This window comes from Terrapene carolina, unplaced genomic scaffold (genome assembly GCF_002925995.2).
Source record: "Terrapene carolina triunguis isolate 2854851 unplaced genomic scaffold, T_m_triunguis-2.0 Scaffold231, whole genome shotgun sequence".
Taxonomy (NCBI): domain Eukaryota; kingdom Metazoa; phylum Chordata; order Testudines; family Emydidae; genus Terrapene; species Terrapene triunguis.
The window spans coordinates 14008953-14033574 of record NW_020664582.1 but is presented as its reverse complement, the minus strand read 5'-3'; the positions used below and the strand labels follow the sequence as shown (position 1 = coordinate 14033574).

The following is a 24622-nucleotide window of genomic DNA, read 5'->3' as shown; positions in this document are numbered from 1 at the left end:
GCTAAACTGTAATGTTGATTGCTTTAGCACTGTCAAATATGGTTCTCTTTGAAATAACTGACTCTTGCAGAGTAAAGGAAAACTTAAGGCAGTTGCTGCTGAACCCGGTCTGCCAGCCAAACCATGCTCTGCGCAACATCATTTGTTCTGTTGTCCGTGACAGTAATATTTCCCCATCAGCCAGACTTCGGAGTCTATGGTTAGTTGCACAGTGCAGTATCTGTAAGAAAACCAAATGAGAAGAAATGTAGGTTTTAAAGTAATTTCTCTTTGAGAGTGTAACTTAAACTCCGACTGCTTTCATTTCTAAATTTCTAACATAGATTTCTGTTCCTATTAGTGGTAAAGTACTGATGCTTGTAGATAATGTAGTTAGTGAGCATTCTAAATCAGGTGGTGTTCTTAAAGAACCGTACAACTGGAAGTGTATTTTATAGAAAACACTTCATGCTTATCTCTTCTGGTTTTCCTTTTCTTTTGTAAAGTTAGAGGGAAGGTGACATATTGGAATAAACTTGTTAGTGATTCTTGGTTACTAAAATTAGTTGTTGCTTGTCCTAAAGTGACTTCCTGCATAAATATCCCATCTATAAATATTCAACCAGTATTTAAATATGCTGGCTAGCTAAAGAGCAATGCATAAATTGGTCTACTGTATAAAAGGCAAATGCTTCAGCCCTGCTACTGACCACTTCATTGGTAAATAGTGGCTCCTTATGAAACTTAAATGTAAGCCACTTCTGTATCGAATTGGCATAGCTCCCTTCAAATGAAACTTTCAGTTCCAGTGACTTCCACAAACATTTCTACAAAATCAATTACTGAATAGTTTTTCATGTGACTGGTGTAGCTAAACTAAATGCCTGTATGTACTACATATGTTAGAAGGATATCCATGGAATAAACTCCCTTATTTTTGCAACCATGTGATAAACTGTTGAACCTTGGAATAAACTGCATTTCGTTTGTACCATGAATCTTCTTGCCTGCGTTCTGTCCACTAATCTATTTCTGTTGGGATTGCTGCTACTATTCCAAATGTCTAAGCTTTCAAACAGCCATTTTTTGTGATCAGTAATTAATACAGCCACCCCAACCACTAAATAATAAAACCTGTCCTGTCCTTGACAGTGGGCTATCTTTTGTGTATTTCAGATTGTGTTGGTAGAGCAAACAGCCACTAGACTTGGACCTTTCCCTCACCCAGCCAAGTTACCCATTCAGACAGCTGTGTACTGCGGTCCGCCTGCTTCTTCTTTTCTATTGTGGAGGCCTTCAGCTCCTATGGAGCACATTGGTCATAGAGTGTGCCCTAACAGTGGGTGTGCCTGATTTCCTTTGGCAGGACAATCACGGTGCTTTCTCTCCCCATAGGTGATAGCATGGAGCAAGTTCCAACTCCTGTTTTACACACTCCTCTCCCAATCCAGGCAGCAGTCTCTTCCCACAGGCCTGGATTATTGACTGCATTGTTTCCTGTTTCTCCTTGTATATGAGGGAAATAGTTAACTTACTCTCAGTTTAAAGGGGGGGGGGGGAAAGGGTAGATGGGCAGGAATTGTTTGTATTCAGTAATCTTTCTGTTATTCCTGTGGCTTGCTCTCAATCTACTCTTGAGGATGTTATTTCCCTGATGAACTATTTAAGATATCTTGGAAAGACCCTTTTATAGGCATTGAGAATAGGAGATAGGAAACAACAGCAAACCTAATGTGACTAACAAGGATCAGAAAAGCTTCTACATGAATAGAAGGTGACTAGCCTAAAACAAAAACCAGGACCCAAACACAGCTTGTTGCTTTTATTTTTTTCATCCTCACACTTTGTCTCCCTTCCATAATTTAAAGAATGAAACTAACTGTTTTTGTTTCTTTACTTCTAGGTCATTTACTGTTCATTTGGGGGAACATCCAAAGGGCTACATTTCAATAACCTCATTGTGGGATTAGTCCTACTTACAAGAGGCAGAGATGAAGAGAAAGCAAAATGTGAGTAACAAGTGTGTGTAATCAGAGTAACAAGGCGCATAGAATATAACATATGTAGAACATGCTTTTATAAAGCAGAGATTAAGTTGAGGTTTTTACTATGTAGATCTTGATTTTTATATGTAACTCAGAGCACAAGTTAATCAAGACTGAGAATTTTTTTTTAACTACGCAGATCTCAATATACGTTCAGGATTTTTATGTTTACAGCACTTAACAAAAGTGAAATGATCTGACATTACATAGTGAACACCCAAGTGTGTCTGGATCTTGTTGAAAGGCTGTTGAGGATATTCTGTAAGGAAGAGTGAGAAAGAGTTAAGGTCTCAGTTCTTTTTGAAAAATTTTCATTAATCTAAAACATCTGCATAATGAGTTTTGTTAATTTGTGTTACTCTTAATTTGATTCTACAGTATTTGGTTTTCCTTTGGCTAGCAGGTAATCATATACACGAAGGAAATATTTGTTAACCCCTTATTGAGCAATACCAGAGCTTGGTGGAATGAGCCTAAATAAGACTCTTGTGCTTTGATTACCTTACAGTTATTGGCACTCTGAGGCAGGTTTAAATGGAATTTTTGAAAGCTTAACTGCAAAATCAGCACAACTTTTGTATTCCATTTGTTTTAATCTCTCTTCTTACCTAGACATTTTCAGTCTCTTTTCCAATGAATCTGGGAGTTATGTTGTCCGTGAAGAGATGGAGCGGATGCTTCATATTGTTGATGGAAAAATCCCAGATTCGCTCAAGAGATGTTTCTCTGAGGTATGTCATGCAATTTTTAATGCATTGAATTTACAAGAGATGAATGTATTACTGCTTTATTGGACAGTTTATTTTCTTTGCAATATACATGCATGTATGTACATTTTTCAAAAATAACTGTTTAAATACAGTATATATTCTAAGCTTTAAAAGTTGTAAATCCACATATGCAACTGCCATTGATAGGAGCAGACAGGTGTATAAAGAGCAGACAGGGACTGTGCAATGCCCCTGATCATCCAGCACTTACACACATGCTTAACTTTATATGTGTGTTTGCAAGATCAATACTTGTGGTTAAAACCATGCTGTCAACTGTAGTTTAAACAAGGATGTTGTTAACAGGGGTTTCCTTGTCCAGTATGTACAGGGATTATTTTCTTTCTGAGGACAATGGTATAATCTTACTCACAAAAAAGTTGAGGGAAGTTCTACTTAGAAGTGTGTTTTTTCTGTTTAAAAAGGGTGGTTTTAACGTGGTTTCAGATAGTCTCCGAGAAGGAAATAGGGTACTAAGAACAACCATGTTGGTTAATTGGAGAATTCAAGACTTTAGTATAAAGATTTGTCTGTTGCATCACTGACTCAGAAAGTGGTCCAGTTAGCACACTCATTGCCCTAAATAGAGTGATCGCATCTGAAAAGAATGAAAGGTATTGATCTTCATCTGGTGGCTGACCACTGGACTATTATGGGAAAAATAAGATTTTTATTTAAAATAATAGTGGAGTATACCATCACTAACATTGGTTTTAGAGCAAAATTGGGTTTGCATCAAAAGAAAATTAAATTCCCAGCATTATTATACAATATCCTATTGAATTACTGGATTAGGTAACATCTCTCCAGTTTTTTCAAGAGGTGATGTGAAGTCATTAAAAAAAAAAAGTTGTTTGCGTTTGTTTGGCTTATATGCAAGAGAAATTTCTAGTATTTGTAGATTTATACATGAAGGTGGAAATAAACAGCAGGTAATTCTGATGTAGGTTACTAACTGTATTACCTTATAAATCTCATATGTTTTACATTTAGATTACATATATTAACACTGAGCTCACTGATATAGCCATTTAAAATTTGTAAAAGTTTCTTTTTAATGTAGTACACTAAAATGTGTTGCCTTTTACACTCTAGTTTGATACAAACATATAACCCTTATGTTCAAGAATACAGCAAATTAAACTTCTTTTCATTAAAATCAGTGGGAGAAAGTCAAGCGACACATTTTCTTTCATATGTAGGAATTAGGTTTTAATGTGTTTTGCTTTTTGTTTCTGATACAGTGTAAATCAAAACAGATAATTCTGTTTGAAAGTTGATGGAAAGCTCTCTGCTTTTGGAAGCACCACAGTCCATTAAAAGTTGCTTTTCCAAAAGCAACTTGATTTCAGTTGTCTTTGCGAAGCTTTCTAAGTCCCATTGCTAGGTGTGCCTTCTTCCTTTACAAACCTTTCTATGCTAGCTGCAGAAATGAGCAAACAATTGGAAAAGCAACCTTGAAAAAATAAAAATTTAAAATTTAGTCAGATTTTTTTCCCAAATACATTTTTGATTTTTTTAATTCAAGAAATGGTATAGACAGTACAGCAGAAGATGTTTAGCTGACAAGTCATCCAGCAATCACCACAGCAGTTATATTATAAAAATCCTTTCTTCCTTTTTTTTTTTTTAAAACAGTTCAACAGTGTACTTTTGATTAGATTTCTGTTTTTCTTACCACACCCCTTTACTGAAAGTAGTACTGTGCTCTTATAGTACTTTTCATCCTTAGAATTCTTAGGAAGTCAGTTCAGGGTTAGGGTTAGAACTAGGAGTTGCCCAGGCTCTAAGATATGGGCTTATGGGTCAGACCTCTGCCTATTTCCCTCTCCCTTACCCTGTTTCAGCTGATCCTGTTTTTTACTCTGATTATATTCCACTCATGTCTTGTGGCGATTCGTGCTCCCTTAAGAACCTTTTAAGCATTTCTCCTATTGGTCAAAAGGTGCCCTGTTGAGTGCATGGATTTTGCCCTCATCTCAAGAAGCTGAGATCCATCCATGCAGAGCTCCTGTTGGCTGTGTGAGGTAGAGAGTAGAGATCGTTTGCCAGGTAGAGCATGTGAAAAATAGGTTAAACTTTCCCACAGAGAGAAGATGGGAGTATCTGAACTTTAGCCCTAATGAGGGAGATTGAGTATTTGACAACAAAAAAGAAATTCTGTGAAATTATGCTGCTAGAAAGGTCAGTACAAATATATCTAAGCACTATTAATTCAAAACCCAGCCAGAAAAAACTACTGACCAAAGATGCAATTCTGAGTCCTCAGAGTTTAGGTCCAGCAAAGAATTCTGTAACTCCGTCTACATAGTGAGATAGTTTGCTGATGAAGAATCTGGAGATAGAATCCTTTTTATTTTTCCAAGACTGCTTGGAGGGGAAATGCACTCTTCTCTTTGACTGGCTGATATGACATATACCTAGACAGATGAAAATCCTACTTTCTTAGTACACCTCTACCCCAATATAATGCGACCCGATATAACACGAATTCGGATATAACGCGGTAAAGCAGTGCTTCGGGGAGCGGCGGGGCTGCGCACTCCGGCGGATCAAAGCAAGTTTGATATAACGCGGTTTCACCTATAACGCGGTAAGATTTTTTGGCTCCTGAGGACAGCGTTATATCAGGGTAGAGGTGTATTTGCTTCTCCTTCATTGCTTGAAAAATTCATTCCTGCCCTCTATATCCAGACAAGGAAATGAAGTACCTACTGAGTCACACAAGGTCTTTTGCTTGCTGGTGGGAACCCTGTGCACTCTTAACAAATATCAGGCAAGTCTTACGTTTGTGGCGTAGAAACTTTATAGAGCATAACGTCTAACAGAAAGCCAGTGTCTTACTAGATCAAGATTAAGTTGCAATAACTTCCTTCCTTAAACATTCCTTAAAATAGGGAACCGGGAATTATCACTCCTGCGGTCATTCCCAGTTCAGCCACTGACTTCTTGCATGACCTTAGTTAGACAAGTCCTTTAACCTTTCTATACCTCATTTTACCCAACATTAAAACGGGTACAACATATATCCACCATTCAAGTGGTTTGAAAGGCTTAATCTTTGCAAAGCAAACTGAGATTCTCACAAAATGGGCATCTGTAGAGCAAAATATTAATCTATATTTCTCTATGTCTGGTAACCTTCGTCATCAGTTTTTTGATTTAGTTGCATTGCTGTCATCTGTTCAGTAGCAGAAGACTTCAGACTAGTGAAGCTTAGTCAACTTTTCACATTTCACTGAAAACCGATTTGTATTTTATCTGATCAGAGAAGACTGTCTTACGGCTGTCTGCCTTTATTAAAGAGAATGCTTTTGGAGTCCTGGAAGGAAACTGTAGTTGTGGACTGAGTGTCCCTCAACTGATCTGGCAATGATATTATGTTTACTTTATATTTAATTCATAAGTTCTTCATTCTTGGCAGAAGCCACACATTATATGTACACTGCAAAGACCAGTCTGGTATTCACTACTTATAAATTGTCCATCTGTATCGTATGATGAAGTATATGCTAAAATTAATTTAAGTGTCCAGAATACTTTATGAAAATATTTCAGAAGGAGAAGAATCTATCTGACTTGATACAATTTTCCAGTCTTACAAAAATGACTTATATTGATCTTCTTTTGAAATAGAAAAAGTACGTCATAACCTTCTCAACTGGATTTACTGGTCTGTTAATCAGACTAGGTCAGTTTGGTACCATACTTTGGATAGTAAGAAAGTTTTATGTTTCTGCTGTGGATCTTCCTTCCCATTGTAAGGCAAATGGATTTACTCTTTTGAGGATAAAAAATGAGGAGTCCTTGTGGCACCTTAGAGATTAATAAATTTATTTGGGCATAAGCTTTCGTGGGCTAGAACCCACTTCATCAGATGTATGAAGTAAAAAATACAGGAGCAGGTATAAATACATGAAAGGATGGGGGTTGTTTTACCAAGTGTTAGGTCTGTCTAACAAGATAAATCAATTAACAGCAGGATATCAAGGGAGGAAAAATAACTTTTGAAGTGGTAAGAGAGAGGCCCATTACAGACAGTTGACAAGAAGGTGTGAGTAACAGCAGGGAGAAATTAATATTGGGGAAATTAAGTTTAGGTTTTGTAATGACCCAACCACTCCCAGTCTTTATTCAGGCCTAATCTGATGGTACCTAGTTTGCAAATTAATTCCAGTTCTGCAGCTTCACGTTGGAGTCTGTTTTTGAGGTTTTTTGACTGACCTAACACTTGGTAAAGCACCAAGGAGAGACCATCTTCATTTCTTCTGTGGGAAAGAGTTATATAACGAATGTTAATAATCTTATCTCTTTTCCTAATGCTGTTAGGAAAGCTAGTAGAGTTTTCCTGAATTAAGTGTTATCAAATCGTTCTATTGATATTATAGAAAAACTGACCGTCTTTGATTCGAGCCAAGTCATATTCATGTATTTTATTCTAAATACACACTTGAGCAGAACATCATGTTTTGTTTTCTGCAAAGTTATGCTATATAACCAACTAGTATGTTCACTTTCCAAAGAGTATTGTGTTTGCATCTTAAACTGTGCTTTGTGTAATACGGATTTGCAGTGTGTGTCTGGTGGGAGTGGGGATGGGGAGAAGACTGGGAAAAATCTGCCTTTGTTAAAAAAAAAAAAAAAATAAAAAAAAAAACCAGGCATGATGTTTTATAGCTCCATTAAAAATTCAGGAAAAAAAACTTAATGTTTTCTTCAAAAGTTATTTAAATAGTAGTATTAGCAGACTATCCATAAAGCTACATGTTTAACTATGATGTTCATACAAGTTGGCAGGTGAAGTTCAGACTTTTAGGAGTAAATTTTCAGCATAATGCCCAAGGATTTAATGACAAACCCATTTAAAATAAGCTGCATGGAGAAATCATCCATTGTGCTAAATCTATGTTCTGTCTTGTGACTGCCTTTCCTAGCAGAGGTGAGGAAAAACTGATCACCTGATGCCCAGAAGTGAAAGACTAATTTGTCCCTCTCGATGCCAATCAGTGAATTCTGTAGTTTGAATATAATAAAACCTCTTGAAAAGCAAAGGACCTGTTATGCTAAAGATAGTTGTAGAGAGTTTCATAGACTAACTACTGCACATGATTTATCATAGATTGAAAAACATTGAAATGAGAGCTCAGAAAGGATGTATAGTTTCAAATGTACAAAATAGTATTTAAAAATGTCAATTCTACCAAAATTTTACTATTTGGATTTACAAGCTTTTCTCCATTTATTCTGTTGTTTGAGAGGGGAAAATATAAAATAGAATTCTACTGACATCACTAAGATTGTACAGGGTGTAACTCTTACACAACTTGGTCCTGCATCTAGTGAGGTGTGTTAAAAACTAACTTAATATCGCTCAAGTCGACATATTTAATTCTAGAACATAGTCTTGTTTCATTTCCACTTCATTCTGTTTCAATTTGTGTATTTTTTATAGGCACAGTGGGGAATTACACATAAAGGGAAAATTGAGGTAGCCAGACTCTGTTTTACTAGTCTCCTAGAACGTAGCTGAGGGAAATCTACATAATGCATGTGAAGTATTTTCTTATTACCTCTGAACTACAGAAAGGATACAGGAAAACTTGAATTTTTTTGCACAGTTCTGTGTTGAAACAATAGTACAGTGTGTAGCAGTTTCAAATAGCATTTATTTTAAAAACATGCAGGTATTCTTAAAGGGATCTTTCACTTTTCTAAAATTTCTTTTCACTTCCTTTGCCACGTCAGTTCAATTTGTTTATGACACAGCAAGCGTGTCTACATGGGGACACCCAGGAAAATTAATCCAAATTAACTAAAGGTGTGAATTTGAAGTGGATTAATTAAACTACATTAAACCCCACGCTGAACATCCTTATTTAGCATTAAGTGGCCTTAATTGGTTTTAGCTTAATTGACTTTGTACTGCATGTGTAATACAGGAGGGGTGTAGAAAAGGATCCCAAAAATGATTTGAGGGCTCGAGAAAATGTATTACACTGAAAGACACAAAGAGCTCTATCTGATTAATTCATCAGAAAAGATTGAGAAGTGTCTTGATTACATTGTATTACCTTTATGGGGAGAAAATACCAGGTACTAAAGGACTCTGTAATCTATCAGAAAAAGATATAACAAGAACCAGTGGCTGGAATTTTAAACCAGAGAAACGTAGATCAGAAATTAGGCATAAATTTTTAACAATGAGGGTGATTAACCATTGGGACAAACTATCAAAGGAAGTGGTGGATTCGCTGTCTCTTGATGTCTTCAGATCAAAACTGGATGCCTTTCTGGAAGATATGCTTCAGTTAAACACACGTTATTGGGTATAACTGAAATTTAATGTCCTGTGATGTGCAGGAGGTTGGAATAGAAGATGTATTTGTCCTTTAAACGCCAAGTCTAAAAAATCCTAAAACTCACCTGGTAACTTTGTCTTCCTTGGCAGATACTCTTGCCAATGCTGTAAATATATGTAAAAATAAAGTATACACCCATGAAGGTCCTGGATTGACAGATGAGATTTTGGTGGTAGATACCCTGAGTGTATGAGTGGCAGTCTGTAATGAACAGATGTGCTTTAAGCAGCAGCATGTTTAGAATTTATGTGCTGCAGAGCTAACTAAGAGTCATAACAGACACACAAACTTACCTGCTTAAAAACATTATCGATACCGTGCAGCCCACAGAAACTGTTTACAGCTAAATCTCCTTTCTCACTATTTCTTGTAATAAACTATTTTTAGTAATGAACTAGTTTAAAATAATTTACTTTATCATAATAGCAGAGAAACCATTTAGGTATTTTTTTAGTCTTTAATATTTTTTAGCCTTTCAGATAAGGAACCCAAGACCTGGCCTGCTTGTGGTCATTAAGGATTCCAAGGAACTCTTGCAAATTAGGGGTGTCAACCTAGGGGTCCTAACCAGATTCCAGCTTGGATAGTGACATTCTGTCTACCTCAGTCTTCCTTGCAGTTTCAATGACAGTATTTTTCTTCATTTTGTGCCCTAAACTATTTGTAGTGTTGATACTTTATATTACCCAGCTGCTGTGTTTCACTCTAACGTGGTTGCACTTCAGTGTTGGATGAAATCTTCATTGGGTGTGACTTGTATATTGATTTATACATATATTGCAAAATATTTTGGAATCAATGGGGTCAATTGGTGTTGCATAAATCTAATGTACTGGTTATAGTGACACCCATAAACTTAAGTAGTCCTATTAGTATTTGTCAGTTTTCTACTAATAAAGGGCTTCAGACACTTTCACTGCATGGATGTAACAATACATTCTTTGTGCTCTATAGAATCTATTATCTGGGGTGCTTAGGGTTTTATCAGCTACCATAAAAATACATTAAAGTTGATTTAAAAAAAATCAACCTTGTGAGTGGTAGGAAAGTACTATCCTTATTACACTGAGAGAAATGCGTTTAAGTGACTTTACCAAGGCTGCACTGAGTCAGTAGCAGAGCTGGAATGGAACCCAGGGCTCTTACTTCTCAGTCTAGTGGTAGATTTCAGGGCAACATGGAAGAATTGACATGGTCCCATGGACATTGTTTCAGCACTTGTTTTAGCACTCATTCATACAGCTTGATATTTCATGTTTACTATTGTTCCAGGAGAAGAGGATAATGACTTACTCAGTTTTCCTTCCTTTTATTGTAGGGTGAAAAGGTAAACTATGAAAAGTTTAAGAATTGGTTATTGCAGAACAAAGATGCTTTCACGTTCTCTCGTTGGCTGCTATCTGGAGGAGTGTATGTTACACTCACTGATGATAGTGACACCCCTACCTTCTATCAAACTCTGGCCGGAGTCACACACTGTAAGTAATTGGCATTTTTTGCTGTGTAAATGGGTATCTTTCTTATAGATCTGGCTTTTGCTAACCTGAGTTCATAAAACTTAACTTTTGCCTCTTTTTGTGGTTATTCAACAAATCGCTACTGCTCCGTTAAGTTAAGCTACATACAGTTCCACTGTTGAGGAATGTTATTTGTTGCCCACGCTAAAAAAAAATAAATGGTTTTTTAGGGGAAACAGTACTGAGGTCACAAGACTTGTTTTAATGGATGTCAACTAAGTATGGGTTTTTAAATGTTGTAATGTGCCAAATGGAAAATATATTTTCCATGTATCTTTCTTTTTCTAATGAACTTAAACAAAAAGTCTTATTAATTTGATTCCCTTTTATGTGCACCAAGAATCACAAATATCAGCATAGATCTATAAATAGTATTTTATAAACGTCACTGGTATCTCTTAATGTTTGCATTTCTTGGTGCAGTGAACAATGTTTTAGCTTTAATTTATATCTATGACTATAAATAGAGTGAAACCCGGTCTGTACTTGCATATAGGAAAGATCTCCAAAGAAATGTAGATGGAACTCTTTTTCTGAGTCCATCCTGAAGTAATACTAGGGCCATTTTGATGATGTGAGGTGCTGTTTTTTAGATCGGATGTCAAATCAAAGCCTGATTCGTTTACATTATGCTTACCCAAAATTTCTCTTAGTTTCAATTGAATTTATTCTTCTACTTTTAAAAACTGCATGTATTACAGCTACCTCTGGAGCAACATTTAAGTGGTAGATAAATAATCCTTGTGTAAAGTTTTCAAAGGACTTAAGTATCATTTAGGACAGGAAGGATAATCTTTGGTCAGGCTGCTCCCGAATATCTTAACCACATCTGGTTCATTTTGCTGTTCTGCCACAGACTTCGTGTGTGACCTTGAGCAAGTTATTTAATCTCTGTGCCTCAGTATCTAAACTGTAAAATTATGTATAGTCTGTTTACTTAGATTTAAATAACTCCCATAAAAGCTCCTATTCTGAGCTCTAGGTGCCCTTGGTATCAGCACATAGCTTTGATTGTTATTGATTATCCAATGGCATGTTTTCTCCTCAAATACATACAACTGTGAGGCACCAGCATGTAATACAAACATTTACATTGTGTTAATGACTAGAGATCTCAGCTGAGATTGGGGTTCCAGAAGCTGCCAAGAGTTTATAGTCTGAACAGAAAAGATACACAAAGGGTGGGAGAGGAAACAGAGGCACATAGTAGAAATGACTTAGGCTAGGTCCACACTACCCGCCTGATTCGGCGGGTAGAGATCGATCTTCTGGGATCGATTTATCGCGTCTCATCTGGACGCGATAAATCGATCCCAGAAGCGCTCCCCCGTCGACTGCGGAACTCCTGCTCGCCAAGAGGAGGAAGCGCTGTCGACGAGGGAGCTTGCCTGCGGTACCCGCAGTAAGTAAACTTAGTTCGATCTAGGAAACGTCGACTTCAGCTACGCTATTCTCGTAGCTGAAGTTGCGTTTCCTAGATCGATCCCCCGCCCCAGTGTGGACCAAGCCTTAGCTAAGGTCACATGGCATGTCAGCAGTGGTAGAGCTGAATAGATCTCTTGAGTCCCAATCCGGTGCCCTGTCCATTGAATCGTACTACCTCTCTCAACCAAATCAAAATCTGCTGTCCCCCCAATATCCAAAGAAAACATCTCAATATTCCCCCCCAAACACCTATTCTGACTTTGACATTGCCCAGATGGTTTCACTTTCAGGACATGCTGCAGACCAGGGGAGGGGAGGGGCTTTGAGGATCATACTTGTTCTATATCAAAGGGTGTTCATAGGATACGTTCGTGTTTGTGAGGTGTTCAGATACTATGGTCGTGTGAGGGCATAAGTAATTTCATGGGTTCTTCAGGATCAGTGTTCCCTATTAAAAAATAAAATGGAATGAAACTGCTCATACTGTTTTTTTGTGTATTTATCCTTGCATCTTGAAGAAGCCAAGTAGTTTGTTTATACTAGGTCTTGTGAAAATTATGAGCAACATGGAATGTGCTGGTGGAGATTGTAAACTGCATTAAGTAAAGATGTGTGGAAGGTAGCCACTTTTGGCAATTTGTGAGTGAGAAGTCAACCCAGTCACAGGCTCTTTAAAAATCCAAGTTATGTCCACTTCCCTTAAACTAAATACCAGCCACCAGATTTGCGAACTCTGGCACTTGCACTTCTTCCAGTAGAATGTATGGCTGCATGAATTGTAACCAATGCCCTATGTAGTCTGAGGAAGCTGGAACTAAATCCTGCAGTAAGGGTCTGGGATTCTGTATCACCAGAGCAGCAAACTAGAGTCCTTTCTCGAGTAGATGCAGCTTTGTATTTATACTTAGCTGTGTGCATGCCCACGACACTGGAGATGGAGAACTCTGATTATGAGTACTTGCCGGGGCAGCGCTCGTGCCCTGTGGCCCTTGCCCCTTCCCTGCCACATAAGGGTGGTGCCAGTCCAAGCTCCTCGGTTCCTTCTCACTGCTCATGGCTAGAGTCCCAGCTTTCGGTCTCAGTTTCTGAGAAACGTTTCCTTGTATGTAGTTGTTAGTAGCACCTTAGGTTACGTTTTTTATTTAGTATAGTATTAGTTAGAGTAGTTGGCTGTCCTGTGTGATGCCCTCACCAGGGTTCAAGCTTGTCCGTGGTGTAGGGTGGCCAGCCCTAACAGTGATCCCTGCATGTGGTGCTTGCTGTATCTCAGCAAAGAACTCAGCAAAGAACACATCAGAGAGTGGTAGTCCATCTGCTGGTCGTTCACAGAGAGAACTCAGGTGACGAGGGACTTGCGGCTGAAGCAGCACCTGCTGGAGCAGGTCATGAGGCCCGCTTCGTCATCGAGACCCTCATCTGATTGGCAGTCACCTTTGGATCTGGCAAGTGATGTCACTCCATGCTCAGGCTCTGGCATTTCCCCCAGGAGGAAGAGGGGTGGTTCTCTCTTCTGGTACAGTGACGAAGAGCTCACATAAAATGAATCGGGACCATTCCAGGGCTCAGGGAGGCTCCTACTCATTTTCTAAGAGGAGTGCTGACTGGCACCATACTTTCTCTGGCACATGGAATGGAGGATGTCCATCTAACTGCTCCCCTGTGCCACTAAGTCTGGTTCCAGCCATAGGGCATCCGTTCAGTCTGGTGCCGAAGTCATCGGTACCAGCACTGGCTGTTTCAATGCTAGCAGCATATCAAGCAGCATTAGACCTGTGTTGCATCTCAGTACTAGACTCTCCACTGGTTCCAGAGTTCACTGGTGCCATAGCTTCTACTGCTTCACCCTCCGTTGTGCCCTTGGCACCTTCTGGCTGCATCACAGAGCTACAGGGATTGTTAGCACCACAGCTTGCACTGTTTGGGCCTGAAATGATGGAGTTGAGGTGAATTCTAGGCCCCTCTACATTGGTGCATCCTTTGGCACCGTCGTTGTCTTGGCAGCAGATCCCTTCATCAAGTTTGGTACTCCCCTTAGCCTCAGTACTGGCGCCTTTCCCAGTACTGGGTGGGGGAGTCTCTCATTCGGTACTGCCAGCGCCAAGCCCCCATTCCTCTTCAGCACCAGTGCCTTCCCTGTATTGGGCGTCAGATGAGTCTGTTTGCCCCATTGGGGTTGGCTCCCCCATTGTCACTAGAGAGCCTCTGGGATTCTTCAAGATCCATGTCAGGGTCATCTTCCCCTTTGTCATCAGATGGGCGCCAGAGATTGCCCTTGGATCCCACTGGTATTGAGTATAGGCATCTGTCCTACAGTCAGGGCAAGGGCTCTTGGCCAGGTGTCTGTCCCACAATGCCTTATCCGTATGCCTAGTGGCCTCCTTGGAATCCTTGTGATGCTCCTTGGTTCCTGAAGTCCCATTCCTTGACCTGTTCCAGAGCAAGATCACTGATCCTGATGGTGGCTCCCACTCCCTAACTATCTCAGCTGCAAGTGACCACTAAGCCTGTTCCCCCAGGAACCTCCAGGGCTTTTCCAACCACATCCTGTGGTGCAAGAACAGGACCTATTGCTTGTGCAACGAACGGCCTCCTCATCTTCCCTGGACAGCTCTACCGTGCTGAAATCTTCCTCTCCTTTGGTGCCTGAGGACTTTAAAATGTATCAGGACCTCCTGAGGCGTATGGCTGCTACCTTCCCATTCATAGGAAGTCAGCGTTTTCAAATCCTGTGGCAGCGAGGTACATGAAAGGAATCACTTGTTTCCATCTCCTGGTTAAAGAGCCAATTCCTTTGTGGAACCTTAATATTGTCTTATGGGGCTTCCCTTTGAGCCTCTGCCAGCTTCTTCTTTCTCCTCTTTATGTCAGAAAACTGCTTTCCTTGTGGCACACACCTGCATCACATCTCAAAGAACAACAGTTACAGGTAGGTAACCCTTTTTTCTGCAGCTGCTTTAATTGTGCATAGAGATTTTTAGTTAAATATGAAAAAAAGTATAATAAACCAGTAGAGTACCCTCTTTTATTTATTTTTTTTATATTAAATGCAATTTATTTAATGATGTTCCCAGATTATCAGTTTTCGATATTTCACCCCCTCCAGCTTAGTTTTTGCCTTTGGTTTCCAGCTGTTTCCCTTGTGTTTTGGACTGCAGCCCTGCACAAGAAACTTAATAGAGGAGGTTTCCTTAGTGCATGCCCTTTAAGCAGGGCCCCAAGTAGGACTGGCTCTATACCATTCCCCCAGATTCCTTGTTTTAGGCTCCCTTCATCTCCTTATCATTGAAGCTGAATAATTTTCACTTTTCTGATAACTATGTGAAATTCCTAAAAAAAAAGTCTAATACACAAGTACTGTAATTAAAAAGGTGAACAGTAGAGAGAGAGAGAGAGAGAGAGAGAAAAGAGCAGACTAAGTCAAATTAATAGAATACGTAGCATAACTAGGCTGACTCTTTAAAAAATTTGTCTAGATAAGCTCATCTTGCATTTGGTTGTACTAAAGTTCGTTTGGCTGTGTGTGTGTGCGTGTGCGTGCTCACCATTGTCTATCAAAATCACAACCTTTATCAATTACTTCGGCCTCTATCAAATCCCTATGTCACAAGTATCTCTCTATTTATAGGCTGTTGAACTCCTTTGATTGTGAAGGTTTATCAGACTAGGGTGAGGTTATATTAGCATTTCAACACAGTAATGTCTGGTTTGGTTGGTTGTACTTCTGGAGGAAGTGAAATAGTCTCTGTTTTCCATTTAATGGTTATTGTCCCCTTCACGTTCGAGTGATACCTTTCAGATGTCTTAGGTGTTCAGCTACACAATCTCAATTCCGGCTTACCAGTTCCGCCTTTGCAGATATTCCCTCCCTATTCCCCCCACCCCCCAAAAACCCCAACAACAACCCTCTTCTCAAAAATGTTGACATTTTTTTGCTAGAGTTAATTGATTGTGCTTCGGCACGGTAATTGTCTTGACTGAAAGTGTTAACCTTGAAACCAGCTTGTTCTCTGCCTATTAAAAACAGAAGAGTTAACACTGGTAAAATTTTAATCTGTTTGTTTCACTGCCAAAGATTTTTTATATTAACAGATAAGCATTGCAGAAAGTGTCCCTGGAGAAACTTGAGCCTTGACTTCAATTTTCTTTAGGAATTTTCAAGCTTTCTTGACTATACCGTAGCAGCTTGTGCTGTTAGCTGTAGCTACAAGTTCCACTGGTAAAGGTAGCAGAATTTTGAAGCATCATCAAATATTTATTTGTTGTGAAATTTAGAACCTTTACTGGGTGTTTCAGCAGGAGGCAGGTAGTATCATGAAACGCAACCATTTCTCTCACAACTCACACATCTAATAGTTTCTAGATAGTTGGAAGTATTGTCAGTTCTTTGATTTCCAATTTTTGATGGGCCATTTGCCCAGCAATGTAACCTGATAAAAATAGTATTTCCTTTGTTAGGATTAAAAGAAACAAAAAAAAAACAACAAACAAAAACCATGTATTTAAAAAGTACACTAGGTGATGCTTTCTTAAATATTCAGCCACATGTAGGATTTGAGCTATGAATCTTGTAGCTTAAAATCCTATATATGGCTTTGACCATATAAAATTGACTCAAACTGTGGAATACACAACTGTGTAGCAAAGAAGTTAAGCTGTAGTTAATTTAATCTAGTAAACCCACATAATTACTAAGAATAGGTTGTAGTTTCAGGATAAAATTGAAATACAAATTTTGTCAATTATTTACCTATTAAGTATAGCAAATGAGGATGAGAAAAAGAAAAAATGCCAGGGCTGTAAATATCACATCAAATATTGGAATGTGGAAAATTGACTAGAACGTACTGATGACAACCAGAAAATGGTAAACTATTCTGCCTGCTGCTGACACTTGTGCACTATTTCTTTTCTATGATGCTGTTGATGATTTCCCTAGCGGTCCCAAAGGTCAAAAAGAAATGTCATTGTGTGATTTACACAATACAAATTCAGCAGCAATGAAAATATAAACGGGTTGACTAGTTTTGGAGATGATTGTATCAGAGCATGAATATTTTTTATGTTCTGATATGCACAGAGTGTAACTCAACTTCATTATTCTTTAGCAGAGATTATTTTAACCATGTGTTCTTAATACAGTTGCCCTCATAAAATGAGTGCTGCTGTGAGAGTTGTTTTTTCCTGTGAGTGGAGACCGACTTTGGTGCTTTTTGCTTGGATATTTGCCTTTGGAGAGAACAAGTCACTGAAAGGATATTTAAAAAACAAAAGTAAATTCTGTTAGCCAAGTATAATGCAAAGTTGCTTACATTAAAACAGAATTGAAAATAATCAGTGAAACTTTTTAACCAAGGTTTGCTAGTCCATTTCCTGGATGCAAACACCCAGCTGTTATTTCATAGGATGCCCTCTGCAGGTACATTTTTTTTAAACAGGCTCCAACCGTTCTCCCCTCTTATTTTCCATTAAACTTTCTTGAATAATGTGGCATGGACATGAAAAATTGCTGTGATAAAAATAGTGAAAGTTATTAACATTGATTTAGAAACACACAGCAAATGTTTATTGTAAAGCATCAGTGACTCCATTTAGATTTGTTTAATGAGCCACGGTATCAAGGAAACATAAAAAGAATTACAATTTTTCACTTGTAAATAACATTTATGTTTGAATGCAGATGAGTTTAATTACATTTCTCAGCACAATTATAAATGAAATTTCGAAGTCACGGTAAGTTGCACACATTTGCCATTTTTAATCAAATTTTGTTCCATTTCACCTAAATCATAAATATTCTACAATGGTAGTTATTTCAGTCGAAAGCTACCAGAGTAATTTTGTGATTTAATTTTATAGGGTTTAAAAGATGTTTTGGGATGAGAAGAAGAGAGAAACTTTTAGCCTTGTGTGTGTGTGTGAGAGAAATATTATTTGCCTTACAGTGGTTTGAGGAATATAACACTCTCCTCCTAGTGAACAAACTTTAAATGTCTCTCAGTTGTGGAGTATAAGACTGTGTATTCCATACCTCTTGATTTTTAACATGATTTTATTGAATACTGAATGTAAGAGTGATAAGCATATAAGCAAGGCTATAATCCTGTCAAGGAGTTCTAGCGACACCATAAATCTGGAGTGGAGCTTAGCTGCAGTGTCAACAGGTCTCTTAATTGGCATTTCTTTGTTTAACATTATTGCATATCTCTCTTTAATAATGTATGGTTTTATATTTAAAACACTGTTTACATTCCATAGTCTATAAAGCAGTGTTAAGAATCAGGAAGTATATAATAACTTATTCTGCACTCCAAAACAGAAGAAAATTCAGAGTTTGTAATGCTGGCCAAGTGCTCAGTGGGAAGAGAATGTAATACCCCTCAAATCACTGCAAATAATTAATCATTGCAAATGAAGTTTCTAACATTGTATGGCACTCCCAAGAACCAAATACAGTATTTCAGTAATCGCATTCTTCTCCACATGAGACTTCACTAGGTGACACACCTAGGCAGTTCAGTACTTTACTCTGGCAGCAGGGTTAGAAGAGAGATGCTCCTGCTCCAAAAGCATAGACACCTATCACTTGGTCTAAAGGGAAACTTTCGTTAGCTGTTCTCAGTATAGGGCCTTATCACTGAAGTTCTAACGCCTTATATACTGGTCAACTCACTATTAATATAACAGTATGCCATTTAATACCGCTTTGCTTTTCACTCCAGTGTTTTAGCCCTCTGTGTTGGTACATGGATTATGAATGCCTAAAATTCTTCCTCTAGTTACAGTTAAATAAATTGTTTTCTACTTTTCCTCCTCTACTTGTTCCTTTACTCTTTTTTTTTTTTTTTGGTAGCACCTACAAGTGCACTAGGTGCTTCTGATTTACTGTGGCTATGCAGAATGGCAATGATTACTCTTTTTTAGAGGATGAGTTATCCCTGTAAATGCGCTTAGATCTTTTTAAGTCGGTTGGGGGGTTTTCAAGATGTCTCCATAAATGTAAGGTGTGGTGATTGTTTGTTTGGTGTGGGTTTACAGTACATGATTGATGAGACTTCAGTATGTTCGGAATATTTATATATAAATATATTGACTCAGGAGCAGGAAAAAATTCTGAGGTAATCCAGTCAGCTAGTTACATAGTCCTTAGTTCAGTAATGCATTACGCACATGCCTAAATTTAAACTCCTGAATAATCCCATCTCTCTTCAGCAATGCACTTGAGCATGTGCTGAAGTTCAAGTGAAGTGCTGCACTCCACCGGAGCATTGTCACTATGCATAAACAACAATGTTTGGATGACTGAAATTCAAATGTAGAATGTACAGCAGCTATCCTGATTTAGAGAGTCATTGTTACATGGACTGCTGCATGTGATATCTGAACAAATAGGAGCAGGTGAGTCTGTGGAAGTTTTCTCCGACAAGTCTGATGTTGAAAGTCACTAGTTTCCAGTGAATGATTACAGAGATCCTCTCTTGACCCTGTGAAATGTCTCAGCAATCCTGTCTGCCCAAAAATTTGGTTAATTTAACTCGTATACAAGAGAAGCCTTAGAATGAACCACAGAGCTAACCCTCTGACTGAAACACAAATGGGTGGTAAAAGAAAGCATATGTTTGAAACAAGGTTTGGTGAAGGGCACTGTTTCTGGAAAGAGTGGGTTTAAAATCCTGTACACTTTTATGCAAAGATATATTAGAATATGGGCCTGTAACAGGAAAGGAAAATGAGATGATCAATCAGCTTCACCCTCAGTAAGAGGCTGTCTGGAACTAGACTTATATACACTATTCTTTGATCATTATAACCACACTTGTAACAACAGTATCTCTGTATGATACTCAAAAGGATGCTGTTTATAAATTATGAAGTGTCCTTGAAATACATATTTAGCTCTGTGCGGTTGCCCTGTAAATGTGAAAACAACCATACTCTGGTGTGAACCAGCGTTGTGAATTTAGCCATATGCCTGAAATTCTTAGGACATGTTTGTCATGAAGTTAGAGCATTTCTATTTCTCTTAACATTGATATGCACTTGCATCTACAACATAGGTGCTTAGATATTCAGATGACTGGCACAGCGTAAGAACCTGAATAAAACAGGAAATATATTCCCTTGCACCTACATCTTGTTTTGCTTGATAATGAAAAGGAAAGGATATTTTAGCAAGCTTTAGGCCAATCTGAAAAACCCCTAACGTGGTTTAATCTTCATCTCACCACCTTGTTATCCTCTTAGCTGCTGGGTCATTGTATGTCACTTTAAGCTGCTCTCTCTGCCGGAGGCCCTAGAATCTTCTGTTAATTTGAAAGTGACAAACAACTGCGTTTGTACAAAAATACTTTTGTTCAGTCATCCGCTGTTTGGGTAGCAGCCCAGCTATTTGGAGACGAAGAGCTGTTTATGTGGATGAGAGCTGGGTTTTACTTGAAGAATATTATGGTGAACAGTAACACAAGACGAGCATTAGTTAAAATGTTGGGAATATGGTATGCTTCTATTGTTGTGAACCAGAGAGAATTGTACCTTTAGGTGGGTAAAAATTAATTGATTTTTAGAGATGTGTTGAAATACTCCATAACATTAGTGTACTTGTATACAATATTTAAGAAGCAGATACAAAACTGTATGAATATGGTCTTAGGTTTTTTCTGTGCATTAATGTGAATAAGTTTCAAACTTCAAACTTTGAAAAATAGATAAAGGGTGTCAAGGGCCTTGACTTATTAAGCTCATATCAGCTGTGAGTAGTTTATACTCTACGAAGGCTGTAATTTGATATGCACTTGACATTTTTAACATGGCTCTGATTGTAGTTGTTGAACTGCTGTTAAAAATAACTTGCCTTCTAAAGTATTTTACAGATCTAAAAAGTGTTCATCTTTAAAATTAGCCAAAGAAATAAAAAACATTAAGACAAAAGAATTTAGAGCTATAAACTATCAATGTACTATAACTTTGTGCAAAAACAATGACTATCCTTTTTTATCCTTACCATGCTTTAAATGTATTCCCCACCTAAGAATTTAGATGACCGTAGTAGTTTAGGTTAGTATCTAACATAATGAATTGAGAACACACACTTTGGGACTCTGATACCAAAAGCTCTTTAGGGCAGGTACTACCACTTATTATATATTTGTACAGGATCTAGTCTAGTGGGGTCTCCAGATATAAGTGTCTCATACTTGAAAAATATATATACATGCTATTTGACCTAGGCTACCAACCTATTGTATTAAATCTCAATGTGTAATAGATGTGTATCTTGGCGTATAAGGCTAGAATCACCAAACATTTATGAAGTGTATACTTACACAAAAAGGTTAAAAATATACAGCGTGTTGTATAGTTGCTGTGCCCAGAAATTTTGCATGTATATTTTCATTCAAGGCTGTTGCTATATTGTGTTTTCCTTGTATATAGAAAATAAATTCCTGTCTGTTTCATCATTAACAACATTGTTAATTTGGTAGCCCAACTCCTTTAAGGCCTGATTCAACACCCATTAAAGTCAATGGAAAGATTCCTATTGACCTGAATGATTAGTATTTTGTATTTGGAGAACCACGATGTAAAATTCTTTATCCATCTGACAGTTATTTAGGAGACACTGATATTTCAGTCGTGTACATGTTGTGCAAAATCTTTTACTGTGTTCATTATTTTCAATTACAAAAAACAATACAATGACGACGTACTGTAAGTTGCACAAAATAAATAGCGGATATGAAACAGTGCTAAGGATTAAAACCACAAAAAGTAGATAACTCAGAATTAATGATCGAGGACTACAAATATCGGGGCCTGCATCTTCAGAGGTTACTGGTGATTTTGGTGCCCAATTTTTGGGTGCTTAACTTGAGACTCCTTCAAGAGAGACGGTGTTTTCAGAGGATAAATGCTTTAACCGTTGTAAAAAGTGGTTTTTAAATTGGGCACCCAGTTAAAAAAAAAAATAGATCACGGGAGGCATTTAAGTTAAAAAAAAATCATAAAAAATAACATGAGATTACAACATAAAGTAAAAAATATAAGAAGGAATATATCCTGTGCATTGCAGTTGGATTTATAAGGTTATATGCACAGAAGTGTATTGAAGAATTTTGGACAGTCTAATCACTGACCCTCTCAGACTACATGTCCACATGTATTGTAATCAATAATCCTTCAATTTTATATAAGTGAAATTGATGGAGAATTATACAAAGCATGGTTATTTTGTAAATGAAGAATGTTCTTCTTTGTTTTATTTTTGGTTTCTAAAATATATAATGTGTGTAAATCTCATCAATACCATGGACCTGTCTGGCTGGTGTTACCTGTGTAGCAGATTTCATATTCATTTTATTAGTAATCCTTTTAAAGATGACAGTTTGAAAACAATCTTTTCAATGACCTTGCTGTTCAAAGCACTGCTTGACAAAAATGCAGATAAAACATTAGTTGGTAATCATTCTTTTCCAAGGTTAAATTGGCACAAGCAATTAAGATAACTTTGAAGAAACCAAGTATGCTAAACATGTTTATTTTTTTTAAATGAAACACAAGCCATTTTAACAGGTTTCAGAGTAAGTTTCCTTTATTTTTGTATCTTGTCAGTCAATTTACCCAATCATCCTTAATTAAACATAAATGTTGCAGATGCCTCAATAAGCATGTTTATGCTGCCACTACCTACTCTTCTTAGACGGTAGATGTTTAGACATTGTGTTAACTTCCTGATCCTTTCTTATGTAATTGTCAAGTGTTACCAGCCACCCATTAGATCATGCATCAAAACTGGCCGGCTTGTTATACTTATATAGTTCCTTATTTCTAAATAAGGGTAGGTTAAAAGAAAAGGAACTAATCTATATGCTGTTTTTAGTTCCTTAAGTAAATAGTGTTTGCATGACTTCTAGCAATCAAAGAAAACTAGGGACATCATACATGCAGAAAAATGTTCATAGAAAGCACAAACTTGTCTTTCACATTATCTAAATAATCAGAGAAGAAGTGAGGGGTTTTTTTTTTTTTTTAACCCACGAAAGCTTATGCCCAAATAAATCTGTTAGTCTTTAAGGTGCCACCGGACTCCTTGTTGTTTTTGTGGATACAGACTAACACAGCTACCCCCGATACAGAGAAATTGATGTTACTCTTCAATTTTCTACACTTGCTCAAAACTTTATTTTTATTTATTTTATTTTATTTATTTTTATTATTATAACTCTCTCACACAGGGTAGCCCATTTCTTCTAACCTGTTCTTCTCTCAAACATTTACTTTTGGGTTTTGAAGCTACAAGAAACGTAGAAAAATTTAATACTCCGCTCCTTCCGAGACCTCTTCTCAATACACCAGCACATTTAAACCTGTAAGAAAAATACACCTTTCCTCAGCTGTGTCTTCTCTCCTCCTGACAGATTCTCCCCTGTCTGTTTGATCTCTAATAATTTTAGACCTGTATCTTGGTGAGTTAGCTGCCTGACAATCCAATAATGTCATTCTTTAGAATGTCCCAGATCTTAATTCTTTGTTCCATCACAGTTGAGTATTCTAGGGAAACTCAGGAGACTACTTGCAGCTATAATAGTTTTAAAACATGTAGTTTACCTATTTTTTTGCCTCTTGATTCATAACTAGAATCACCTTCTTTTGTATGTTGTGTATATACTCAGGTGATACGGAGGATAAAGGCAAGGACGCGTGCCTAGAATTTTCACTGGCAAATTACAGGGAAAATAACTTGTACTTACAGGCACACCTAAATCTCTCATCCTGGAAGAGAGAAATCCACTCGACTATGAAACACCTCTGAGCTGGAAGGACATTTAGGTTGTTGCCATATAGCAGGCATGCAGAACATCCTGTTTTTCTTCTAGGCACTAGGTGCGGCCATTTTGCATGCTCATACCCAGGATGCAAAATGCTTTCACAGTGCGCTCTGGAAACAATCTGAGAGGTTTGGGTGTGATCTTGCTCTTTCCAGAGAGCTTAATTTTTGTGCAACTCAAAGTTTTCATTCATGTTTTTAAAGGGAAAGGATAAACCTACATTAAATGAAGGTATTTGCTTTTAAACTAATCTTCGGAGTGACTGCTTTAAGCAAATGAATCATGGGTCTCTTCTGTCAAAACACTGTCATCTTTTGCAATTTTGTGGTTTAACACCCACAAGGATTTTTGTTTTTGTTTGAGACAAATCCTCTTATTCCAGGTTGTCCACTGTTTTTACTTCTCTGGATACATTTCATGGACTGCAGTGGAATATAGATACGCATTTCCCATTTTCTATATTGGAAGCTGACTCTCTTATGATTGTCTGAATTGAACAACATTAAATTTCAAACCTATGTTCATCTTTGGCTCCTCACCCTAATGAACCACATCTCTAGCTTATGAGGTGATAGCCTGTAGTTTTGGAATTAAAATTTTTTAACTCTTTGTCAAGTAACTCATTTATTCTACCTTATTGGAATTGTGTATTTTGAAGCCAAAGTTCTAAAGATGAAATCTGGTGTGTTTTTTTTTTTGTTTGTT

General features: G+C 37.6%; 1 protein-coding gene across 5 annotated transcripts in view; it reads left to right on the top strand.

Moving 5' to 3' along the window:
• The window catches only part of USP32 (ubiquitin specific peptidase 32), a 144173-nt gene that overhangs the window by 56055 nt on the left and 63496 nt on the right, over positions 1–24622 (top strand). For all 5 annotated transcript variants that reach the window (XM_026656509.1, XM_026656508.1, XM_026656510.1 and 2 more), the window contains exons 3-5: positions 1883–1988; positions 2637–2755; positions 10472–10631. In XM_026656509.1, the coding sequence (XP_026512294.1) occupies positions 1883–1988; positions 2637–2755; positions 10472–10631 (385 nt within the window). The remainder of the gene's footprint in view (positions 1–1882; positions 1989–2636; positions 2756–10471; positions 10632–24622) is intronic.